General features: G+C 40.4%; 1 protein-coding gene and 1 long non-coding RNA gene across 3 annotated transcripts; one reads left to right on the forward strand and one right to left on the reverse strand.

Annotated features, from left to right (window-relative positions):
* LOC146663223 (uncharacterized) lies at positions 1-18,015 on the forward strand. The gene is made up of 4 exons (XR_014913010.1): positions 1-1,233; positions 16,606-16,667; positions 16,886-17,060; positions 17,721-18,015. It is a non-coding gene; the product is annotated as an uncharacterized LOC146663223 (long non-coding RNA).
* On the reverse strand, positions 3,431-25,954 carry frmpd2 (FERM and PDZ domain containing 2). 2 transcript variants are annotated; one of them, XM_085415870.1, is made up of 28 exons: positions 21,753-25,954; positions 21,161-21,293; positions 20,383-20,546; positions 20,046-20,111; positions 19,768-19,947; positions 19,578-19,653; positions 17,308-17,395; positions 16,865-17,021; positions 15,836-15,907; positions 15,327-15,501; positions 15,103-15,238; positions 14,877-15,015; positions 14,455-14,607; positions 14,145-14,330; positions 13,494-13,653; positions 13,176-13,368; positions 12,320-12,408; positions 12,031-12,111; positions 11,217-11,324; positions 10,820-10,936; positions 8,316-8,524; positions 8,067-8,165; positions 7,348-7,441; positions 5,872-5,957; positions 5,001-5,196; positions 4,330-4,544; positions 3,718-3,784; positions 3,431-3,637 (listed from the first exon to the last, which is right to left on the reverse strand). In XM_085415870.1, the coding sequence occupies exons 1-28, from the start codon at positions 21,822-21,824 to the stop codon at positions 3,600-3,602; spliced, it is 3,549 nt and encodes a 1,182-aa protein (XP_085271996.1). In that variant the 5' UTR covers positions 21,825-25,954; the 3' UTR covers positions 3,431-3,599. The 2 variants fall into 2 exon arrangements, with proteins under 2 accessions (XP_085271996.1, XP_085271995.1); XM_085415869.1 differs by lacking the exon at positions 21,753-25,954 and having other exon boundaries at positions 21,161-21,724.
* Positions 25,955-26,136: the final 182 nt, after the last annotated feature.

Raw genomic sequence — 26,136 nt, forward strand, 5'->3', positions numbered from 1 at the left:
TAGGGTAGATTTATCATATCACACCATATTATCCAATATTATATTACATTATATTATATTATAATATGTTATATTATATCCCCTTTCACATTAGAGCCACAACAGGACCCACTAGAACATGGGAACAAGTAAAAGTGAAATATAAGAATATTCTACAGAATGGTAATATTTATCACTTATATTGCTTGTCGTCTCTTGGAAAGAGACCCTGGAATACTCTGTTTGTTTGTTCATAACAGCAACCAAGAAAAGGGCAGAGCAAAAAAAAAGACAGGTGGTGGTCCTGCACCCCCTCGTCAACAAGTTGGTTAAGTGAATAATACCCTCACGGGGAAATCGATATCTCTCTATGAGCACACTGTCGCGCTGAGCTAAAGGATCCTGTCTGTCCCGCAATATACGCTGAATTCTGAGGACTCTCCTTATCAATCTTGCACCTTCCGCAATGGGTTGCTCGCGTAAACGGACAGGATATGACTGCGACAGACTTCCCAAATCCACCTTCGCTTTTATAGCCGTGGTCTCTCATCTTGATTACACGAAGTAATTTACAATTACTACTCTGAAATATGAATTACATCTGTAATAATCACATACATGTAATAGAATGTTAATAGTACATTTCCCTTTTTTAGGGAATGACCTGTATGTATCTGTGTGAAATCAATAAAAGGATCAAGTGCTGCATTATCTTTAGTTACATTGATGTTATTTATTTATGGTGAAACAGTGGTGGAATATCGCTGTTGCTTTCGTATGAATGACGCGGACATACCTGCGTGGCCGCGATCTAATCCTGTTTACATAAAGTAAACCTGCTCCCCAGCAGGTTTACGCTTACGGCTCTGTTGCTATGACAGCAAGTCCCGGATGGGCTTCGGGGAACCGAACGATCCAGGATCACGCGAAATCGTCAACAATCTCATCCAGCTAACTCACTTAGCGCGGTACGAAGAACAGGCCCCAGGACTGAAAAGGTTATGTTGTGGTTTGAATATTGATATATGGCATCTTAACAGATACCAGACGGGGAGTGTTCCGCTCTTAATTTATTGCAATATAGGCGCTCTTTGCAATGAGCTAATTTTATTTTGAAATTCGTTTTATTTTGAAAACCAGTTTCAGAAAGTGACAGGATGTCAGCCATGTTTGTTTAGTTCCTAGCGGATCACATGTGGGGAAATTTGATCCAGTGACATCTGCCTTTTGTTTGTGCCATCGACACCACCGTCTGTAAGTTTCATTTGTATTGAATTGTAGGATTGTATTTTATGTATATTTTGTGGAAATATTTGCTGTAGATGAATACTTTAGTAGCTGTGTGCTAACGCTAATGGATGTGTATTGGAATCTAATTTTGTTGTGCTAATGATGCTAGGTTAATTTTAGCTATGTTATTTGTATTTCAGTTTTACTCCATGAGGAAATACTCACTAATTAAAAGGAGTTGGACACTACATCCTGACTTCGCGCGTTATTTCGAGTGGAGTTAGGCTACTGCTGAATTGTGTAGCGTACACACACAAGGAGAGCAGGATAGATACGATGTCACATGAATGTGGATATTACCTATATGACCAAAATTGGTTTAAGATGTTGGCTTTGTTTTTGTTTTCCACCTTTGGAGGTTGTCACTTGGTCATTCAGCTGTCGCTTTTTATTATGGGCATTCTAAGAAACTATTCCTAAAGAAAATCTAACAAAGGGGGGTTACTTTATTAACTTGGAACACCTGCTTCCAGAAACAGCAACTCTGGTAATGCTTTTACTGTGAAAACTGGGAAAGTCACTCATTAATGGTTGTTACCTTTTGTTTTTCAAATCCAACAAAGTGCGACTTAAAGAAATGTTCCCTTCTGTGTAGAGTCATGCACAAAATCCAAATGTATGGAAAACGTATGTGGAGGATTTTTTTATTATTAGTACACCACAAGACAAGGGTTAGAAAACATCTGAAAGGCCGCACAAATCCATCTCCAGCCCATCTTTCACTGATCCGTCATCACCACGAGCAGTGACCTTAGCAGAGGCTGCAGAGGTCAAACCACGCTGTCCATCTCCGTTACTCAGTTCATGAATAAACAGAGGCCAGTGTATGGGCGTACACGTCTGCTAGGGTGATTACACGCACGCAGAAACATACGCATGCATGCTCAAACATCCTCGTGCCGATTCCACTGGCATAATTAGAAACATTTGGGATCATTTGCAAAGAGAACACAAGCTCTGATGGGATCCAGATGCACTACTGGGTTTCACTGAAAATACAGGAACCCTTATTTATGAGGGGCCTTTGCTGGTTCCTCACTCAGGGAAGTGTGTGTGTTTGTGTGTGCTGCCCAGTTTGTTCATATACTAAATGGGTGTTTGGGAGCAGATCATCCGTATTCAGGTCATACTTAGTTTAATGGCTTTTGTTTTTGTGAGAAAATGAAGGTTTGCATTTCTCAAAATTTCACTCAAATTAAAAAAAGAAGCAGTTAGTGGATCACAGAAATGCCTGATGACGGTTACGTCCCTCTGAATGATACTTGTTACATGTTACTTCAAGAGGTTTGCTCCAGTCATCTTCTTGTTTTGATGTCACCAAAATGTTTGCTGTGGAGAAAAATAAAACAAACCATAACCATTATGAACTAAGTCATAACACAAGACTCAGTACTAGTGATCTCTGGTGCAAGGCACAGACAGTGTTGTTACATGTAGCACAATGCTTCCACCTTGTGGATAAGATATGAACAAACACTTTAAGATCAGTGGGAGTTGATAGATCTCACAGTGGGGTATTGGCAGGAGAATTATGATGACGCGTGATAGCCCCTAGCAAGCTTCTGGTACAGTTTTGGAGGGTTTTGGTCGATCTTCTTATTTAAATTGGTTGGTTTTCTGGCACCAACCAAGCTTTTAAGCATAGTCTAAAACTTTTAATAGGGTTGAGTGTGGGGCTTTTTAAAGGTCAGTGTTAGTCTGCCTTATCCATTCCAAAACACAATCTACATCAATAACATTATTATTTCTCATTATCCAGACACTCACCTATACATCAGATATTCTGTGCAGACATAGCCATACTGTGTCTCCAGCCTCTCTGCTCTTCTATCCCGTCTTTATTTCTTTGAAAAACAAAGATAAACTTTCATTATTAGTTAGAAGCACAGCCTCTTAATCTAATAAAAGTTACATTCCTTCATGTCATGGCACGTTATGTAAGATGTTAGTGTTAGCAACATTATGCCAAATTACAATGTTAGTTATGTAAGAGCAGTGTTTATCCCTGTGGACTATCAAACACCATTAAATAGACTTTCCAGTGTCTTTCTGACAGTGATAAAAAGTGACCGTGTAATCACATATGACAAAACTCCCACAGGCTTTTTATCACAGTGTTGCTGTCAAGTCACATCAGCTGACCCTGTGGAACATTCCTGACCTTTCTACAGTGTTGGAGTCCATTTATGAGATCAGCTTAATGTTCCTGTCAACTGATCAAAACAGCTTTATCGGCCGTTCTCCCTACAGTCTCCGTCCCCACTCCTTGCTTTGTTCTAAAGCACACGGTTGCTTCAGATGATGCTGGCGAAGCAAGACGATGAGGTCACTCATGAGCCAGCGAACTGATCAATTGTAGGAAGAATCCCTGGTAAACAGGCAGACAAGTGGGTGAAGTCGGTGCATGTAGAAACGTGTATGTGTGTGTGTGTCAGAGTGCGTATTTACCTGGTGGAGGACGACAGAGGGTCAGCTGGACTTCAGGTGGAGAAGTTTTGAAAAGCTTTAGCACCTTCTGCAGGATAAATAGTTGATAACAAACAAAAATGCATGCAGATATTTTTGAGATTTTAATCATCGTATATACTGCATATAAACCAAGTTCAGTAGCATTCATACATATAAAATCCATCGTATCGTAAGGCTATATCTGATTTGAATGGAAGAAAATCAAAGCCCACTAACAAAATTAGCAAACACAGATGATTAAGCTTAAATGGACGGTTCACACCAAATTAACAAATCTTCCCTCTTGCCTGCAGTGCTGTTTATCCTACAGATTGTTTTGGTGTGAGCTGTCCACTTTTGTAGATATCAGCTGTAAAAATGTCAGCCCGCTCTTGAATATAACAGAACTAAATTGTACTTGCCTTGTGCTGCTCAAAGCACCAAAAAAGTACATTTGAAAAACTCAGCAGTGATGTCTCTTTCCAGTAATCATGACCCAGTTACTCAAAAAGATTCTCAAGTAAATCTCAATGAACATCTACCACAAAATCTACAGCCCCAAGGATGAATTTGCATTTGCACTGCCTACTTTAATTTAGCATCTCCACATACTGGATAGGACAGCTCCTTGAGCGACTGGCCATTGATGGCCAGCAGGACATCTCCCTCCTGGATTCTGCCGCTCTGCTGAGCAGGCTGACCCGGGAAAAGCTGCTTTATCCAGACGAGGCTCCCAAAATCTCGGGTGGGCGGGTCCAGCTCACACATCAAGAAGCTGAAGCCCAGCCCACTCTCATTCTTGATCAGAGTCACTTCCTTGGTGTTGTCTTTGAGGTCGAGGATAGGGCCAGTAATGGGATAATGATAAGGTGAAGCATTGGAAGGGCAAAGGAGAAGAAGAAGGAAGATAGAAGAGTGTGTAGTAAATGCCTTCATTCAATAACGTCTCTGTTAATTCATGTTGCTTAAATGCTTACGAATATGTTACACCAACTCCTAAAAGTTCACTTATTCACCTATTCCTTTTTCCTTTTTTTCCTCTCTGGAAGGATTATGTGATAGGCCAGTCTGAATCTGTATTGTTTGCTCTTCAGTCAAGTCAGAGTGATGTCTCCTGTTTTCCCCACTACACCTTTTTGTGTAACAGTTTTTGTAAAGATAGTGGTCCAAAATCCCTCCTGACTAACTACATGAAACATCTCATTGATGTGCTTGCCATTAAGCATTTTGTATTAATTTTGTATTAATGTATTAATTTCTAAACCTGAGCTGAGGTGTCGTACCATCAGTAACAAAGCTGTACTCGTTGGGCCGATCAGATATCGTGTTTAAAGTAGTGCTCACAGATGAGGAGCTGTTGAGTCTTAGCTGGCTGGTAGATGAACTCAGGCTCGGATTGGATACAGTGCTGCTGGTGTCAGCAATAAGAGAGACCCTGGGTAGGTTGACCAACTCCCTCTCCACAACCAAGGACACTACCTATGATAGAAGAAGACAGGACAAGATTGGGATTTGGTTAAAAAAAAGGGGGGGAGAAGGAGATATGAGAGTAACAAAAGGAAAAATGTAAATGGATGGCCACGGTGGAACAGAATTCAGTTTGATATGAAGCAAAAAGATGAGACCGAAAACTGACAGGATAAATCCATTTGCAGCTGGACTGAAATGGAATTCATGTTGGATTTCTACTAATGTGGCTCAGTCTGGACGCTGTGCTCGCTCATATCTCATCTTTAAGTGTCTTTGGAGACACAATGACCACAGGACGTAGAACTCAAATCCAGAATCATGGAAGTGAACTAAATCCATCTTTATACTGTCAGGGTATTATAGTTGGCACCATGGACAGCAGCAATAGACAGAGTGCAGCACCGGCACTTTAGTGAGAGATTATTTTAGACCTTACTTTAGATCGCTTGAGATCCAATAAAGATACAAACTGTATCTAATATGAAGGCAAATGATTTTCAGGAGTTTTTCTGAGTCTGAGCACACAAATCTGATTCTATAATTTTGGATAGTTCATCATGCAGTAGTTGTTTCTCACATTGACATCCACAAATCCACATCATTAGTATGGCTAAATCATAAGTCACCATCAAATGCAGACACTGGTAATCCTTGGTCCCTTGTAGTCGCATTTCATGAATTTACCTCCCCAGTTTTACTCAAGCACTCCACAGCCTGCTGGTAGGTGAAGCCCTGGAAGTTAGTGCCGTCGATCTCCAACAGTCTGTCACCTGAAAATGAAAGAGTTAAGAAACAGTTAACTCTTACTATAACACTTCTTCCTTTTACAATTACAAATGTGTGATATTGTAGTTTTGACTCCTTTGTGCCTCCGTGTTATTTGCTTTTGGGTTGTTGGTTTTTTTAAATTTATTTGATTAAACCATTAGGTTTTAGCATTGCTTGATTTAACACAGAGTGTAAGAGATGAGAGATGAGATAGCCTTTATTTGTCAGTTGCAGTTGCTCACAACCGAGATGACAGACCTTGCCGACCGTACATACAATACACAAACATCACATTGGGGAGACAGGTCAGGCTAGGTAGCAAGGGGGAAAAAACATCGAAATGTGTAACACAAAAGGATAATCCAGGAATGCACAGATATCAACACACCATAACACAATAAAACACAGACAAGCAACATAGGAGAGTATTCCAGTGTGTACAGCTGATCTGGGAGCGCTGCAATCTTCGATTGCGCCTCCAGCTGATCCGTTGTCCACATCGGATGGGAGGTAAGCAGGAGGCGTTGGATTCGGGGGAGGGAGGGTGATAGTGAGGGCGTGTCAGTATCAGTGTACATGTTTCGTGTGTGTGCATGTGTGTATCCCGTGTTCAGCTGAGAGAAAGTGTCACCACGCCCGGTTAAGCGAAAGTTAACAGTCTCCAGTGGACCCAGGTGGCCTTGAAGGAGGGACAAAGAGTTCTGACAACAATCCTGTTATCATGGGAAGAATTTGTTGTTCCAGTCGGCTTCAACCTTGGCAGGACTTCAGCTGGCGCCAGGGGGGCCGCATGAGTGAAGATGATGAATGTTTGGGTTTAGTGCGAACAACTGCATCCAATTTTTACAGTTGGTCTAATGTCCATCACTGGTCACCAATTATCTCAATTCCCATTGTTCTTCTCCAAGATCTTATCCATATTGCGTTCAAAACACAGTCTGAGTACTCAAAGCCCTGCTATCGTCTATCATGTCTGCCAGCCTCATAGGATTTTGAACAGCTGTAGCCGCTTCTTGTTCTTCGATAAGCCAGCTCCAATCAGCTCGAACTCTGTTATCGTGGTTCCAAATTGGTAGATGTCGTTCATTGTCCTCCGTCGAGAGTGTCGCCAGACACACGACGCAACCGACCATCGAGTATCCGGCAGCAAACGTCTCCGCAGGACAATCGGGCTCTCCCAAGCCTAGCAGGGTGTCAATTCCATTACAGGAGCAGTTGATCAAATCCATAATTCTTTAGGTTTTAGAGAACAAGACTGGGAAACTCTTTGAGGGTTAGAGTTAGACGAGACTAGACAAACACATAGAAGCAGCAGCAGGGAAGATAAGAGAGGGAGAGGGAGAAAGATGTGTCCACCTCTTCCGAGAGCCAAAGAACAAAAGAGTGTAATACCTATATGCAAACGTCCATCTCTCTCAGCAGCCCCTCCTGGAACAAGGCTCTTGATGTAGATTCCTCCATTAGGAAGGTTAGTGTTGATGCCACCCTAAACCATCATTAACAGAAGACCTTAGTTTAACTTGATGACAACATAGATATATTGATAATTATACTGTGATATACTGATAATAAAGTTGCTTAAAAAGTTTATTTTGAATAAAATAGGAGAGCAACCTCTGTGATAGATTCTCAGCATATTCCAGTCAATCTGGGTCAGTCTCTTTGCAATGGAGAACTCAACTCAGCTGACTGTCAACTGGTTGTATCCTAGTTATTTTCCTAAATCGTCCATTCTGCGTGTTTTTATTGAAGAACATTTAAGGAGCTTTAACTACAAAGTACTTTACAGTGTCGTATTGCTTACTTTTCCAGTGCAGATCAGGTCAAGAAAGGTAACTCTCTCTAATCCTGTCAGACCATAGATGTTAATAAGATTGGCTGCAGTCTACTGCTGGAGATGAGCTGCTGTACTAATTGTCCTCCATGACTGTCAAGCCTAATGTTTTTAATCGAATTATTCTTCTTAACACGTTAGTTAGATGCGTACAGGCTATTGAACGCTAATACCAAAAAAGCTATTTTCAAAATCTCACTTTGTAGTCCACATCTTAAAAATGGGCAATACCCTGCCCAATCTGTTCATTCTATATTCATTCATGTCACAAACTTACAGATATGCTAATGCCCAGATTTCCTGATATCTTCCTGAGCTCCATGCTGATCTCTTCCGGCTTCACGCAGTTCATAGATGATGACAGAGAACAGCTATCCTGAACATAACACAGACATTAACAACACAAAGTTCAAGCTTCATCCTTACCTCACCTGAAGTATGCTTAAAGAAGGTTGTTAAAGAGATATTTAGCAATTAATTGTGCAGAATTATCACAGTTTAAATCCCTAAACTGCTTGGATGTTACCTGTGTACTGAGAACTCGAACTTCAGGGGGGAAGTGTAGTTTCTTGCTGGTCTTTGGCGTCATCATGACTGACACAATCTCATCGAGGCTATCATCTCTCGATCGTCCATCTGTCATTAGTGTTGTCTGGGATATATATTTTCTCAACCCAGGAGAACGACAATTATTACTGCTGGGACTGATGGGAACTGTGGATAATGGCAGCGACACTGTAAGAAAGAGAAACAGTATTCAAAGAATCGTAAATGAAAATGTACAGGATAATTTTGCAACAGCAAAGATGGTGGTAGTGCAAAAACTTTTTAAACCCTACTATAAGTGAAAAAAGAAGGGTTTAAAAAAAGTAGGGTTTTTAAAATTTATCTAAGCTAGCTAGTTGCTAGAGAGCATATGGGAGAAGGACGCAACCCATAACAACAATGCTCAGTGGCTATTGGACCAAAGAGCAGACCATGTCAACCTTCCTGAAAAGGGTCCAGTGACCATCACAGTGGCATATATCCAAGAAATGGTCCCAGTGTGAAGAATTACATCACTAGGCCCTGATATAATTCATGCCTACTGGCTGAAAAAGGCTGACTGCACTCCGTGAGCATCTGGCAGCACAAATGAACCAGCTGCTTGTAGATGAGAGACACCCGGAATGGCTAAGTTGAGGCCGGACAGTCCTGATCTCCAAGGACCTCCAGAAGACAACAGACCCATCCAACTAGCAGCCAATAATCGGCCTCATTACCACATAGAAGCTCCTGTCAGGCATCTTAGCAGCTATGATGAACAGGCACATGGTTCAATAAATGAGCGGGACACAGAAAGGAATTGGCAGGAATACCAGAGGGGCAAAACATCAGCTACTGGTAGACCAAGCAGTCGCTCAAGACTGTAAGACCACCGCCTGGATTGACTACAAGAAAGCCTTTGAGTCAATACCCCACACATGGATGCTGGAATGCCTAACTATACAAGATCAACAGGACCATGAGAGCCTTCATCAGGAACTAAATGGCAGCACTAATAATGGCGCACGATCTGATATCGTCGTGTTGGTGTTGTTCCCAGATTAACATAGTAAATGTTGTTCCAGGATCAGCATTGCAAGTGACCAGTCAGAATGTTGTGATGTCATACTTTTGTGACTTCGGGAGAAACCGCCGTAAAACAAAAAACTGTACTTAAGCTGCGAGAAACCACCTCTGTCCGCCGATCAACGGACCCTGACCCTAACCCTTTAATAAACGCTAAGCAGAATTGACGCCCAGCTGGAAACACCTCACGCAAGTCGAGCTGCCCGAGATTCACAGAATTTACAGAAAATGTAAAATTTTTGTGATTTATATCATTATCGGGACAATAGATATCTTATATCAGGATATGAGATTTTGGTCATATCGCACAGCCCTACAGCACAGGAACAAAATCTCGGCACAAGATCCATAGAGGCTGAGATCTACCACACCAGGCAAGACCCCAGGTGTGGGCTGTGTAATGCCCCACATGCCCTAAAGACAATCCAGCACATATCAGCAGGGTGCAAGATGCAGGTAGGGCATACATGGAACGCCATACCAAGTGACTGGCATAGTACACATAACATGTGTGCCATGTGTGACCTGGAAGTCCCGAGGTCAAAATGGGTAGTCAAGAATGACCGAGCTAAGATCCTGTGAGACTTCCAGGTACAGACAGACAAACCGGTGATGGCTAACCAACCTGCCATGCTAGTGGTGGACAAGCAGAGGAAGATGGCTGTCGTGGTAAATGTAGCTATACTGAGCGATAGCAAAATCAGGAAGAAGGCTGAGAGAAGAGCTCGAGAAGAAGTCGGGAGTGAACAGTGATCCCAGTGGTAATCGGAGCCCCCTGTATTGAGTGCTTCTGTAGTCTCTTTTTGATAGCTAGGTCTATACAAGCTAGCACATGAACTGAAACCTGACTAGTAACAAAATAAGTCTGTTGGGTACTTGCTAGTCTTGCAATCTGTCATCAAATCTTCTTGAAACTCTTGGACAGAGCAACAGTGGGCAGTTTCCCATTATAAATACTTATTTTTTAAACAAAGTTAAACAGAATCTGCTTGAAAAAATATTGCTGGTTTTAAATAAGAACATGTAATAAAATTATTCATTTACATTGATCTGAATCTTAAAATCTTAAAGTATACAAGCCATTTACGTAATCCTGTTTTATGTTTCTTTTTTTTAGGACTTTAAATGTAAGGCAAAGCAGAAAGAATGAAATGCTAACACATATTAACACTCTCAGCATTAAGTCAAAATGGAGACTGCGGTTTCAAGCTTTTTATAGTGACAATGGAGGCTGGAAGGTGGAATCAACAAAAAGCTGAAATGTTGCTAGCAGGCTAAAAGGTAGAAAAAAATAAAAACCAGCTGAATCCTCAATATTACACATAAAAGTGGTCAAAGGTCACAAGTACTCAAGTATTATTACACACATACAGTAACCACACACACACATACATCCATACACACATGCACACAAAGCACCTTTCGGCTGTGAGATAATAAGCTGCACCTCCTCTGGGCTGTTTTGCATGACCTCTGCTGCCTCGCTGAAGGTAACACCTTCCAGGCTGATGTGGTTCAGAGAGATCAGACGGCCACCTGTAGGCAAAGGTCATGGTGAAATTAAATGGTGCTAGTGTCCAGTGACAGTACATGTACAGACTACATGTGACCTCAAACACCCCATAGACACCTCAAGTGCCATCTTTGTCCTCCTTTCTTCTTACATGCTACATATTCTCTGCATCATTTTTCTTACAATAAAAGACGATGCTGGATGAAACAGTCAGCATAATATATTGGAATCCGTTTTCCTTCTTTCTAAGTGTTTTATGTGGTGTTACTTAACTTTAAGTAAAATATCCACATGAGTCCATACCAGCTCTGATGCGTCCATCTTTATCAGCAGGTCCACCAGGCACAATAGAGGCTACAAAGATGCCCAAATCATAACGCCCTACTGTGTCCTCGCCAACTATTACTATACCTGTAAAAACATAAACCAGATGAACAGAGAGTTTGTTGGGTTGAACATATTCCAGAGGAACCATCTGTCATGGTCCTGCGACCATGACTCAGTGACTTTATGTTTATGTTCTTTATTGTTATTACTTTCATTATTATTCATGGCTGTTTTGGGATGGTTTGTGTTTGGGATTTTAGACACTGGGTTCTGGGTTTGTGCTCCCTCTGTTGGTCCCTGGTGTTAGTGTTCCCCTGTCTCGTCAGGTTAATCAGGTCCAGCTGTTTCCCCCACTTGTGTGTGATTTCCCAGTGTCTCTTCGTGTACTTATAGTGTGTGATTTCCTCTGCTCCTCGTCACGTCGTCTGTGTTCATACCTGGTGTAATCCCCTGCGTGCTCTCCCTGCTGTTCTCCCTTCATGCTCAGGTTTGCTATTTCTTTGTGTAGTTTCTCCCAGTTAGTTCATCCTTAGTTCTGTTTTACCATCCCCACTTTATATTGGATATTATCAATAAATCACCCTCACACCTGAATAAGTGCTGCGTTTTGAGTCCTCCTTCCGCTCTCCACACGGCCGCTGCCCCGGACCGTGACACCATCACACATATTTATACAGAATAGTACTAATATGTAGCAGAAATGGCACAGTGATTGTATCTAACATGTATTAGTTATGTCCAGCTGGTTTTGAAAACAGCATTTTATATATACAAAGTGAGTTTAGCTTACCTAGGCCAAGCTTTGGGTCTTTCTTTAAGGAAACACATATAACTTCTCTCTCAGATGGTGTCCCCAGTTTAGTTGGAGTTTCTACAAAAAAATATAGTTTAACAGTGGAGTTAACATGTGGGAAAAGCAGCTGTGTTTCAATGACTTGATGATGGAGCATTGAATCACAAGGCAACCAACCAGAATTAAACATTTTTAAGATGCTGCTCTATCATAAGAGTACTTGGTGTAAACCACCTGTCATATGTCGGTTAAAGTGGCTGAAAGTGTATTTGGTTATATAGTGTACCTTGGGCTGCTGGCGAACCACAAGGGGCTTCAGATCCACTCCTCTGAGAGCACGATGGTGAGAGCATAACACTGCTGCTGCGCTGACTGCTAGAGCAAGCATTAAATAAGAAACACAAAGCACAAAAAAATTACCCGTGGTAACTTCATGAAAGCTTTAATATCTTTCCTCTTCTATTCACCTGTCTAGTACACTTTTATAAAAATAATAATCTAGATAAGGATTACATAACTGCAGGAGAATCACTGACATTCTCACGAAAGTATGGGCCATAAAAGCCAATTGCTCCTCTGTCGTTGCTACAGTTATGAGATAAAAAGCTGATGACCCAAAACATTACGACCACCACTAGTTGGTAGTCACGTTGCACTACCAGCGCAGCTCTCACAAACCAAAGCATGGGTTTCTGAAGCAGTTCTGTAGCATTAGGCATCAACACGACAGCAGCAGATCCTTTAAGTCCTGTAAGGCGTGACTTGGATCAGCATTCTTCCAGCACATCCCCCAGCATGCTCTCTCCAGTTGGACGTTTGTCCCTGCCTTAGGTGTCGCTGCCTGTAAGTACTCACCACAAGCCTTGCTGTTTCAGAGATGATCCAACCCAGGTGGCTGGCAGCAACCAGTTGGTTCTTGTCAAAGTTACTCAGCTCTTAACACCTGCCCATTTCTGCTGCATCCAACACATTTCCTACAAGAACCAACTGTTCACTTATCATCTAATATATCCGTATATATTAGATGCTACAACACGATCAGTGTTCCTTAAGTGGTCATAATGATTTGGTTCATCTGTAAATTGAATGTTCAGTGCGGGAAACAGCGTTATGCTTGTAAAAACCGCTGGAAAACAAAGTACCTTTGCTCGTTGAGGCGCTGCTGTTTTATGCGGGCCTCGATCTTGGCTGTGACATCATCATACAGCTTGGTCATGGACTCATTCTGAGGCGTGGTCAGACCGCTGTCATCCTGAGGGGTCTCAGAACATGAGAAAGACTTAAGCTGGCTGCTCTGAGCACGGCACACTGCTGCGTACTGCACAATATTGTCCTCTGGAGAACAAAGAGGCAGAAGTCATCTTTAGTATTTGGACAGCAGAGTAGACTTTATGGTTGTGTTTTTGTTAGTTTCTTGGTGTATTTCTTCACTGAGACAGAGTAACACTGAAATAACTAACCTGACACCAGGCTGTGGCTTAGCTGACGGGAGTTCATCTCATTGTTAAACTTGTGTTGCGCTGAACAAAGGTTACAAAGGTATTTGGCTATCTTCGACCTCTCCGTGATGAACGTGTGCTTCTTCTTGCTGCCCCGGCACTCTACTACAAATTTATGCTTCTGCGGAAAAATGAAGGAAAATTTTCTAGACCATGAAAGGAAACCGTGTGTCACTCCCATAGACTGTATAAAACATGGAGGAAGGTTCCAAGTCTCATTCCTAATCAGCAGAAGGCAACTACTCTGGCTGCAAAGAGATGTCTGGTTGTGTGGAAGTCTATGGGCAAATGGCCCTAAGCTCCTTTGATTCATGCTCTCAGTAAATATTTTCCCGCTAGGTTTACGGTCTTAATAACTAGTTTGAAGTATTATGAAAGTACTTTTTGAATTCCATTACTATCCAGAAGGATAACTCAACAGGTTGAGCTTAAGGTCCGGCCAACTTTGTGATGGACAAGCAGCTACCATGAAAGAGTATGGTTTCAAAGACCTAATACGGTGATAGCCAGAACTTATTGAGACTTAAGAATAGCTTAGCAAACAACAGCTCCATCCTTTACACAGAGTTTATGGTCACTACCAACCAATGGCGAAACCATTACTTCACTCACATAAGACGAGATGGTTGCTGTGTCCCTCCAATAGAAAGTCTGAGCAGTGGATCTGCTGCCATCTTTCACCTCATAGACAATAACACCTTTGGCACAAACCCCAAGAATAATCTCTCCGTCTGAAGGCTTTTTCTCTCGTGTCACACGGTGGAACGAAACGCCGTACTCAGGCAATTGTTGACACACCTAAGAAAACACAAAGCGGTAACCACCATTTCTGTGAGACTAACAGTGGTCACAGCTATGAAGATACAGTAAAACACACTGCATCATTATTTAAATATTGTCACAATAAAGACAGGTTTGATACCTTGAGAAATTCAAGTTCTGATTCGTCGGTGAGCATTTGAGCATTGTTGGTGTGAAGTCGCAACAGCTCCCCCTGAATGTAAGGCAAGGCACATTTCTCCAACACGCTCTTGGAGACATACTCATCAGGGCGGTAGTAGCCCCTACCATATACCTGCAAAGAACACCAGATAACAGACTTATGTTAATGCTATTCAAATAATTTCTGAACAGAATTAAAGGATAATGACATCATCAGGATCATAAGCTAAACAATAATAATCAAAATATTCACCCCAAACTAAGGGTATGATGGATAAGCAGGATCTATAGAAGCACTCTACCTGGATTCCAGCTTGATCCAATCTATATATGAGTTACTAACTAACTATAGTGACGGCATATAACTACATTCTAACTATAGTTTAGCTTCAGGTACAGAACCTCAGGCATGGAGTCTCCATACTCCGTCTGCATGGCCAGACCTCCTAGGTACAGAGCAGTCTCCTCATGACAGGACAGCCTGTCCTCCAAAAGATCTCTCCTAAGCTGGAGGTAATACTGGTGTCGGGTCTGTTTGTGCCTGATGGAGAAGATCACACACACTCAAAGGTTTCTCCCTCAAACTAGGGCTGTTGGCAATAATCGAACAGGGGGAAAAACAACATACAAAAGACGAGAAATGTCGTTGATGAAGAATTTGACCCTGAAGAAAAGGACAAAGGTGGCAGTAGGCACTTTTTTCCAGCTATCTGGAGCAACTTTAGAAATCTTGGTGTCGTTGTCCACAAAGAAAAACTCATTATCTGACCAGAGAAGAGAGAAAAGAAAGAAACTTTAGTGACTTGATAACGTATCAGTTACAGCATACCAGCACCACACAAAAACGTTTACCATCAATGTAAGCAAGGCCGAAGTAGAAATGCTCCACAAGGTTGAAGTGAGCCACAATCATGTCAAAGACGTCTCCTCCTCTGGATTTCACCTCGCACCTGACAAGGATGCTCTGGCCATTCGGCATTACAACACTCAGCTCTCTTTGAGTGGTAGGAGATTTCCCTTTCTTTGACTGCAAAAATAGAAGTTTGAGAATATCAGATTTTTATCTGTCTAATTAATCTAAGAGGATTGACGGGTCAATTTTGGTTGTAGATGAACAAAATAGATTATGAAAGATATAATTTTTTAGATGAATAGACAAAATATTCACTTTGCAAAATATTACTCTTCAGAATTCTATAATGGATATTTTGAAACTAAACTGATTAATATTCCATTCAACCAGAGACCAATGCAACTGAGGAAAGCACATCAAAACTGTACTTGAGTAAACACATTTAGCAGTATTCTAGTATTGTGTGTCCTTGAAAGAAAATCTCCTAAAATATCAGGACTGTACTCACCACAATGGATCCAGGAAGTTCCAAGACAACCAGCGGCTCATCCAGCACTCTAATAAACTCAGGACCCATGTCCTGCAACACAGGAAAATGGAGAGGAAAATATAGTGTCCTTAAGTAAGAATACTCATTACATAGAATGGCACTTTTCAGAAACATATACATATTACTGGATCATAAGTATTAATCCATTGTTGCTTGTATATCTCTTTAATGTTCTACGTGTTCATCATTCTTATTATTTGTATTTGGTTTTGTGGTTTATCTATAATAATGTAATTCAGCTGTAAAATAATAAGTACACTTTAAGGTAAAGGGTACAAAGCATGACATTTGTAATGAAAACGTAAAAGCAGAAAGTGGCACAACAAATACAAAATACAAGTATAAATACAAATGTATTAAATTTAAACTTTATTAAAGTAGCTGGGACATGGGGGAACTATGGTACCTTGTAGATACGCCACTGGAGGGTTGTGAAACTGACAATTTTACTGTGTGATTGTGATACACACAGGAAGTGGTGTCCTACTCAATTTGTTAAGGGAAAAAAGTCTGGATGGCGGCATATGTTGCTCCAAATCCTTATCCCTGTAACCCTTGTTCCTTCTCTAACCTATGCTAACAGAATATCCCATATTATTTTAATTTTTTTACTTTTGAAGACTGTTTTCTTGAGTCTTGGCAATCAGTGAACAAAAGAAACAAACATTATAGCTAAAACTGAAAAATGTTCTCATTGTTGAGAATTTTGCCTACTTTGTCTTTCACAGACTGGTGAACCCTTCACTGTCAGCTTTGAAAGGACCTTGTTTATCTTGGGTGCTTCTTTAAGGTCAGTTATGTTTCTGATTCTGATCAATCTAACAATCAAAACCTGTTTAAGTCTGAAATCCATTTAAAAAGACCATATTTCTCAATGTGTTGTAGTAATAACTAAATATATAGATGATTCACAAATTACATACATTATCACAATTATTTTGGGAAACATTATACTATACTATAATATAATGTCACAAATGCACTCACCTTTACTTTCTTATCATTCAGACTCATTGAGGAGTCAAACTGTGTGAGGGATCTTGAGTTGGCATTTCGATTACCATCCATATAAGGACTACCGGGGCTGCGGTTCAGCTGCTGCCAGCTGCCGTACCTCTCTATTTGCCGGCCTCCCAAGGGAATCCTGGGGAAAATTAGATTTCCATTCTCAGTCTGATGGCAGGTGAGATCCGTCACTCATGAGATGATAGCTTGTGCACACAGGAGTAACATTTTGATGGAACTAGCTTTGTTAAACACTCCTTTGGGATTTGACAACTCTGTATGGTTTCTATGTCTTTTTTAGTTATTTTACCACACCTTATTTAAGCAAATACATTTCACTGAACATGCCCACCCGTGACGCAAACAAAATAGGATTTAAAATGTGGCAGAATGCTGTTATAAGATGTGTAAAACACATTTCATACCCTGTGGCATTAGCTGAATAAGATACCCCCGAGAATGTTCCGGACATCTTCTTCTTCAGCGACCATGTCGAGTTACTAAAAGAGCTCCCTGAAAAATAAACATGTATGTCACATAAAAGCTGAATATTATTTTTAAAATATGCTTCTTAGCTTTCTTGCAGGATAAAGACTGATACCACTGATGTCTAACATGTAGTTAGCTTAGCATATTAGCTTAGCCTGGAAGCAGGGACAAGCTCTGTCCACGGATGATGAGACTTCTGTGGCTCATTAATGAACACATTTTATATCAAAATCTATACTTTATCTATACTTTAAAAAAATATCAACTTTTGTTGGTTTTAAAGAATAATGTAGTTAGATTTACTGAACAAATTAGGTTTTCTTTAGTTGAGTCCTTTGTGTTGTTTCAGTGAAAAACTGCACCCGCGATCCTCACAAGGACCAGCAGAAGAGAATGGATGCATGGATGGAGGTTATGTAAAGGTTAGACTGTGTTTTACTCAAGAAACTTGTGACCCACCTGTGCAGGCTTGCTCTTATTTATTTTTATCTCTTTATACTATTTTAATTTGGTGTATACTTACTTCTGTACTGTAAAGCACTTTGTGAATTCTGCTCTTAAAAAGCACTATATAAATAAACCTTACTTACTCTAAAATGCTAAACTGATTTACTGAAAAGCCATTGAGTTAACCAGCCACAGTATTCTGCTGAAATAACACAAATGACTCAAGTAAATTTATACTGTTGCTTGGGAGTTACTTAACACAGTTATGTGTCTCTAGGACAGTAGGAAAGGGGATTTCCTTCAGGGGGCCCCGAAGGAACAACATAACTTTCTCTCTTTTGTTTAATTTAATATTTAGCATAAGTTAACTCAGCAAGCAGAGCAGTGCACACAGTCAGGAGTCAAAATTGGGACGCTGGCACTTGACAGTTAGCAAGCTGAAAGAACGTAGAATGACACAAATCAGTGAGAAATGACAAAACTCTTAGGCTGTGTCCCAATTCAGGGTCTGCACGAGTACTATAAGTACAAGAAGTGCGGAAGTGAGAGGCTTGTGAAATGGGACGGTCTACCCTTCGTCGCGCTGTTCAGGTTGCCTAGCAACCATGATACTAACCGCAAGAAATGTTTCATACAGCTTTGTGTGACAGAAATGAAGGAGAAAAAATGTTTTGTTGGTCATTCATTTTTGTCATGACATCACTTTGATTAGTTGAGTATCTGAGGCTGAGACCACGTGACTGTAAAACATGATTGTTGGGCTTCATTCCTGTACTGAACAGTCATTTCAAGATTAGTTAGTAAATAACAATTAGCTAATGTTGGTCATGAGACTAAAATCATCTCACTGTGGTAATGTAAATATAATATGGACAATATTATATGTATTGTCCGATTATTATGATATATATATTTGTAGAGGCTTTAAAACCAAGTTAACACTGAAAGTCACTAATGTTACATAACTTTGCCGACATGTGGCCAACAGCAATGTTTTAATGTTATTAAACATTTGCACATAAATAAGTGACATCCTATTCAGTACTTACTTTTAACAGTTCACTCTTCGGCCGCTCCCTCCTGCAATATTTTGCGGCAAAATTATCCACACCCACCGCCACGCTATGAATTGTGGGATATATGGGACCACGAAGCGTGAACCGGACCATGCTTGATATTTGGGGAAATCAACGGCGCATTTGGAGTATGCATTTGAAGTACACTTCGAATTGGGACAGCCGTCGTTGCGTGGCGGTGACGTAATCGCACTTAAAATGCGTACTTCAAGCGTGCAGACCCTGAATTGGGACACAGCCTTCGTGTACCACGGAAAATGTTAGAGAAAAGTGGGACAGACCATAAAGCATGACTCATCTGAAGAGTACCTGTCCTATCAGTGCCACTAGAGGAGTATTGGTTCAGCACCAATCAGCACTATAGTTAGGACTGACATCAATCTCATGCTATTGTAAAGCATTGTTAGGTAGTGTACTTTGACCAGACCTTTGACAATCAACATTAAACTCTTTTTTTCCTCTTCAGACAAAGTGATAACTGATGAAAGACCTGCTTTCCCCCTATTAGGTGGACCTCAACTAGATCTACACTTTCACTAATGAGCACTAATGAACTATACCTGCTGATTGCAGCAGCTTTACATTTAATATACAGACATGAAAGTGCTATTGTTTTTCTAATGCTTTAAGCTAATAAGACTTTTCAGAAACATTACATTTGACAATTAGAAGCACTTTCTTACTGTGTAATCTGTCCCGGACCACTTGACTGCGGTCTGTTAGCTGGGATCCATTATCAGCCATAGAGACGTGATCAGCCTGTAAAGAAATCATTGTCAAACTCAAGGAAACAGAGTTATCACAAAAATCAAAACCAGACATGATCTCAGCTAACCGGCGGAGCTTCAACCTAAACACTTAACCACTACTCACCGAGTTTCTGTAAACATCCTCCACCAGCTGCCTAATAAGACGCTCTGCAGGAGGAAGCATTGAAGCCTTGTGGTGTAGCTCACAGGTTTCCAGCACCGTTAGCAGGTCCGTCCTTCTCAACATCATGTCCTCGCACATGCTCAGTAGCAAACCTTCCAGCTCAGCACTTATTTGGACTGGCTGTGGAGAAAAATACAGAAGAAAAGCAAAATGAATGGCACGCAAGTGCTAAGAATAAAGAAGAATGAGATTACGGGAAGATATAAGAGGAGGAGTACCTGGTTGTGAGGTAGGTGATAGTCAACACACCAATAAAGAGTCATCCCCAGTGAGTATACAACCATCTGAAGAGTAGATACACACCAAATACGTGACTACTAAATAAGTTAACCTGAGATTTCATTGTTATCTACAATTTAGAGATTATTTTTTTTAATCCTACGAGGTATCATGCATGATTTCCAATTATGGTTTTTCTTTTGGTCAGTGCAAGATTTTCCAAATTTAGTCAGCTGCATATTTAGCAAATTGGCCACAGCTGTGCTTGTGGAACATCTGTTTTTTGGAACAAGCACGCACTGCAATATAAAAGACCTCAAAGCAACAACAACACACCTTTTCGACTGCAGTCCTCGAGGAGGCGGTGTGACCCTGCTGGACTTCAGGGGCTGTGAAGGAGGCCACGTCTTCATTTCGAGCACAGCTTTTGAAGGCCAGACTCCCGTTGGCTGAGAGCAGCACTGAGCCTGGGCTCAGCACGCTGCTCATGTTGCCTGAACCTAAACGGAGAGCACACCACAAGCTTGTCACCAGCTCGAGAGATTTGATAAAAAGAGATTTCTTTGAATAAGATCATGCTTTCAGCCACAGTGTGTTTGTTATTGAACATTACTTTTGGACTAGAGAAAGAATATCAGAGATACTAAATGTAACTTTCAGATCTGAAAAGGGGGTCAACGAGAAGGTGACTTCTTTGGGCTCATGGGGAAAGGGCCCTCAGTTTAAAACATCAATAAACTTTCATGTATGGAAGCATTTACAGTCTTGGTTGCTAGTTTCAGGTCCTAATAATTACAACATGATTTTCATTTTGTACATTATGAGCTCCCTTAGCATCAAAAGAAAGAAAAAGTAGGATGCATACAGCTGCCTTACCTCCTAACTGACAAATAGTTAGTCTATGACTATGAGTTGTCCCCTGGTTACTTTGTAATCATCTACATCGACCGTTTCACATCGAAAACACCATGGCAAACGTGAAAGGTTTCAAAATGGGACCTCATACACTAATGAGTACAGTGGCTATATCCATCTTTATTGTACAGTCTATGTTTTAAATCAAGCCCTGTCCTTAAACAGTTGTGAATTTGGGAAGGTGATGAAGGAAAGTTACCTTTTTTGGAGATTTCGAGTAAGGCATCAGTGGTGGCAAGAAGCAGACACCAGACCTCATCCTCATCCAGCGGTGAGCCCCGGGCCTCCAAAACCTCTGCCAGGGTCACAAACGTACCCATACTTCTGGGATACTCAAGCAAAAGAGACAAACCCAAAGCACCCCATTACCAAATTTTTATTTTATTGCAAGAGAATAAGGCTCTTTGTTTCCTTATGTTACAACGTAAAAGTTCAGATGTTCATCTACACTACATTTTGTGAAATAGACTCATTTTAGATGAAATACTCAATCAAATGCCATAGAAGCTTTCTGAAAGTTGATTTTTCCTTTTTTGTGTCATTAGAATTATATTTAAATGAAAGCTCTTGTGACAAGTGCTTAGCGTATTTTCTTAACAAATCATACTGATATGCACATCTGAAGATTAAATGAAAGATAAGGAAACAGAAAACGTTAGATGTTGTAAGTGTATTTTTGAATCAGTTTCTTTATCAGTGCTAACTAAGAGCCTGCTGAGCTAAGCGTGGTGATCAGCACATTTAAAGCACTTATGTGCGTAGGTTAAAGGATTTCTGAAGTGCTAAATTACCTTGAGAAGCTTCCAGTAAGTGAAAACATCCGGTGTACTGAGCAGGAACATGAAACACGGCTTATTGCTCATCACTATTATCAATTTCCAATCCTATAAATTTAATATATGTATTTTAAACAATACATACTTAATACAGTTCAGGAAGATATGCAGGATGGGTCACAACTGAACACATTAAAATGCAATAATCCTTGATTTTTACCTGCTTATATTTACTTTAACATTGGCTTTAAAGTTCCTAAATGTTAGAAAATCATATAAAATACATTTTGAGTAAGTGGGATTTCTTAAAGGAAAAAATTGGCATTACTAGAAGAAGTGCTAGAAAGGCTTTCTTTCGGTTAATAGCCAGAAAAAAGGCAAAGCTTTTGTTCTTGGACTCGATCAGAACAGCCCTGCATGACTCACCGTTGGAAAAAAATGCATCTTATGCTGGGTATTACTGTAGCCCCTCAGTCTTTTTATCTCCTCTCACTTTAAGACCGCCCATCCTAAAAGGCCATCTTCTTCTGATTGGCTGCCTGTCAGGAGGGTGGGGCTCTCAGCATCTCTCACTGACATCACACAGACTCCAGAGCAGAAAAAAACTGTCTGAACTTGAACCTTTAGTGCTGTCTGAAGCCTGAGTTTATGGCTTACAGGGATTACTTGTACATTCTGTAACGTCATTATTTGAAACTTTGGCTATTGTAACAGTACGCCATATGTATATGACAGAATTTAAGGGAAAGCACAAAACTGATTATACACATTTTTTTTTTTTTTACAAAAAACTTATCATCATCAGCAACAACAAACCTGTCAACAAACTTTGTAGCAAATAACAAGACGAAGGAGAAAACTAAGTTACTATTTCATTATAGTACAGGGAATATAACAAGCTGTAATGTAACCAGATTAACAACCTAAGACATTTACACAACATTAATAACTTATAAGGTTTCCTGCTTTGTTGCCACTGCAGTATAATAAAGGAATAAAAGCGGAGGCATGGAAAGTTGTCGAGGCTTTATATATTGTTTTCACGCTGGTGTCTTTAATTTACTATATTTATTCATTCAGTTTATTTTTAGGTTGTGCTGGTGGCAGGTTCTTTGGCTGGACAGAACTAAAGTTTGGCATACAGTTTATTCCATGACCTTCCTGACACACGAACAGCATTAAAACAGTGACAGAAAGCAGACAAGATCGATTGCCAAGTAACCCAAGCTCTGTTAATCAGGTTACGTGTGCTTTGATTTAATTCAAGATGACCTAGGGTCAAGCGTCTGTGTGGAAACAATTAGTGTGGCCCTTTCTTACAACATGTCTATTAAAGCCAGGGCGGTATCCCAGTCATCCACCATGCACAATACCAGTAACAACTGGAGAACTGAAGAAGCTTAATGGAATGCAACGAAAATGCCTTTCATTTTTCCTGCAAGTCATGTCAAAAAAATTCAGAGCTGAACACGGTTTATTGTTCATCGCCACTGTCATTTTCCATCCCTATTCTCGAGATAAGGCAATGCTGAGTTTCAAACGATCATCTAGGCAGCTCTTAAGGCCCTTTGCAGACACGATTCCAATAAGTTTGGGCTGTAAAAGGAAATAAATGATGCAGGACTTTTATTGTACATTGCTTCTTTACTGCAAATTAAGCACTTTTTTTTTTAGCATGCTGTTCTCTCCCTGCTGACCACTGCGAAGCCATGCCCAGGTAAAGTATTTTTCAGGCAGCCACTGCCTCACACTTGACCTTTTGGAAGTCAAGGGTGGGTGTTGCTTAGTGATCATGTATAGGCGTGATTGGGGATCAAGCTGTCGGTCCTCAAGTGTATACATGACATAACTGAAATTCTTGCTTTCTGCAGTGAATGGTGCACTTTTTCAGATATATGTAGAACTAACGTGTTTATTTCTTTAAATAATGTCGGTTTTTCTGTTTATTTCTTCAAAGATTTACTTAACCAAACTAGCTTACTCCATTGGGGTGGCTGTGGCTGAGGAGGTAGAGCACTAATCAGAGGGTTGTGGGTTTGCATGCCAAATATTCTCGGGCAAGATACTAACCTCAAGTTGCTTTCAGATGCATCAATCAAACCTATGCTTTCAAAGTAGTTTTACCCAACACTGAAAATGCCTTCAATGAAAAGCCCTCTTTTTTAAAGATGTTTTATTGGCATGCAGACACATTCGTTGACACAAATAAGGCAAAGTACATCAGTTGATTTAAAAATCACAGCTCCAAATAAAAACTCCTGCAGAGAAAGTAAGTCACTGCATTGCTGACATAAATGACAAAAGTCACAGTCTTTCTCTTCACACAGAGCACATGATGAATGACTTCAGTTGCTCTGTGTCACTTACACACAAACAGATAAAAATGAAGGCGGCTCAGTAAAATACTCCTGTTTTTCTTATTAATAAGCTGTATCTCACTCACTGTGTGTGGGATTGAAATGGGTGTTTTCTGCCTTCCTCAACCGCTCCCTGTTCTGCAAACTTACCAGCACTGTTCTAGAATAAAAAGTGAGTAGCTATAGCAGCTGACACAAAGGATAAAGTACAAAACATGCTGACTTTTGGTGACAAACTGTGTGACTGTACGCAAACACACACTTTTACACTTTGTCGGATGAGCGCTGCTCAGGCTATAAACGATAAAATCTGCATTCCACGCATTATGGAGCCTACCTTATTTCATCCAGTATCTGGAGAGATTCTTCTTAAGTTCCTTTCTCTGAACCTAATCCTTCCTCCTCTTATTCATCCCTTGCTGCCGTTCCACCCACCTCTCCCTCATCCCGGCGCTCCCGTCTGGCAGCTCGTGACACCCCAGTCATCTCCTCATCACAAGAAAAAGAACCCATAGCACAAATTTCCCCTGTGCTCGCATCTAATGACGTGGCCCTCTGCGTTTTCCCTTATTTTCTACTATTTTTAGACCGGGGAAACTAAGAACATAATTGGATTTGCAGGGCAAGCTAACAACAGATGGGGCAGCAAAGCACCAATCCATTGTAGGCAGCACTGTGTTAATCTGATGCTTCAACTACTAGTGACACATTAGGTTAAAGTATGCTGACAATCTACATCATTAGTAGTCAGCTTTGCGTTTAAAAACTTGCAAAATAACAACTCGGTTGTAAATCATGTAGGTTACAACCTCGGATACCTCAGTACTATAAAGTCCTGTAATTAGACAGGCTCAAAAGTTAAATATTCCTTGAGAAAACTGTGCCATTTTGGGGAGGCAGTTTTATATATTTTTTTGTCTGCTTAATTACTTCTTTTATTACCCTAACATATGAAAGAGCACTTCGTAGAGACGTCTGCATTTCCCCCATTCTCTGCCAGAGTAAGCTTTTTTTTTCTATATAGACAACAGGATGAAGTGTGGAGACAAGGTACTGACAGGACAAGGAATGGAAATTGATTTAATAAACTTACTATAATAAAAAATGGATAAACAGCTAAATAAAAGAAGGTAATTGATGTGTAAAGCTGTGTATAATTACATATTAGAAAATGTGGGGCTGGAATGATAAATATTGCAGTTCATAAGCTATGAAATAGCGATGAAATATTGAAGTCCACTGTGTGATTTCTTATTTCGAGGTGTTGATCTGACAATTGGGCATCACTGATTAGCGCTGCTGCAGTGAGCAGGTCAGTGAAAATGGCAAAGAAAGATGGAGATAGTGAGCTGTTGTGTGAATCTTTGTGGTGTGAGCCCGTCTGTGTACCATTCTCTTACTCAATGGGAGACTGCCTCTCCAACACCAAATCTGTGTAGGGTGCTGAATAAAATGTCATATGTATTTTACTTATACATAATTTAATTATATGTATGGGATATATGTTGATTTTGAGGCCTTGATAAGTCAAAATGTTACAAAGTATGATGCTATGGACCAACTTTTGTACTTTTAATGAAAGGTTTTTATCTAGAAAAGTAAAGCAAAGGCTACACCTCATAAAAGTAGTCTATAAATACCTTTAAATTGTCATTCAGGACAAAATTATTTTCATTTGGTGCTTTAACATGTATAAGTTTAACTGGAATAGTTATTTTTTATGTGAACCTGTCTTACATTTGCTTGATAGCTAGGTGTAGAAAACAGCTATAAAACTGATAATACTTTGTTAGCGCTATTTTAAATGTTACTCGTCACTTTTGTATAACGTTTTCAGTAGAAGATGAGTAGTTGTACCTTTCAGGTTTTTAAATAACCCTTTAGCAAGTAGTTAACATCCACCCATTCCCATTGAACGCGACATCATTCCAAAACGTTGCAAAACCGTCGCTTCCGCTTTGCAGACGTAGCCGCCGGGAACGCGCAGGCGGTTTTGAACGCCCCCTGGTTCTCATTGTGCAGCCGAGGAAACATCGGAAGGT

The sequence above is a fragment of the Rhamphochromis longiceps genome, linkage group LG8, assembly GCF_057381845.1.
Source record: "Rhamphochromis longiceps isolate RC_006_pf linkage group LG8, R_longiceps_female_GT1.1, whole genome shotgun sequence".
Lineage (NCBI taxonomy): Eukaryota > Metazoa > Chordata > Actinopteri > Cichliformes > Cichlidae > Rhamphochromis > Rhamphochromis longiceps.

Coding starts and splice junctions, on each gene's coding strand:
- frmpd2 (XM_085415870.1), bottom strand. CDS start 21,824: ATGAGCAATAAGCCGTGTTTCATGTTCCTGCTCAGTACACCGGATGTT. Junction 7,442..8,066: donor ATCTGGGCATTAGCATATCT/GTAAGTTTGTGA, acceptor ATGATGGTTTAG/GGTGGCATCAACACTAACCT. Junction 4,545..5,000: donor GTACAGCTTTGTTACTGATG/GTACGACACCTC, acceptor TCGACCTCAAAG/ACAACACCAAGGAAGTGACT.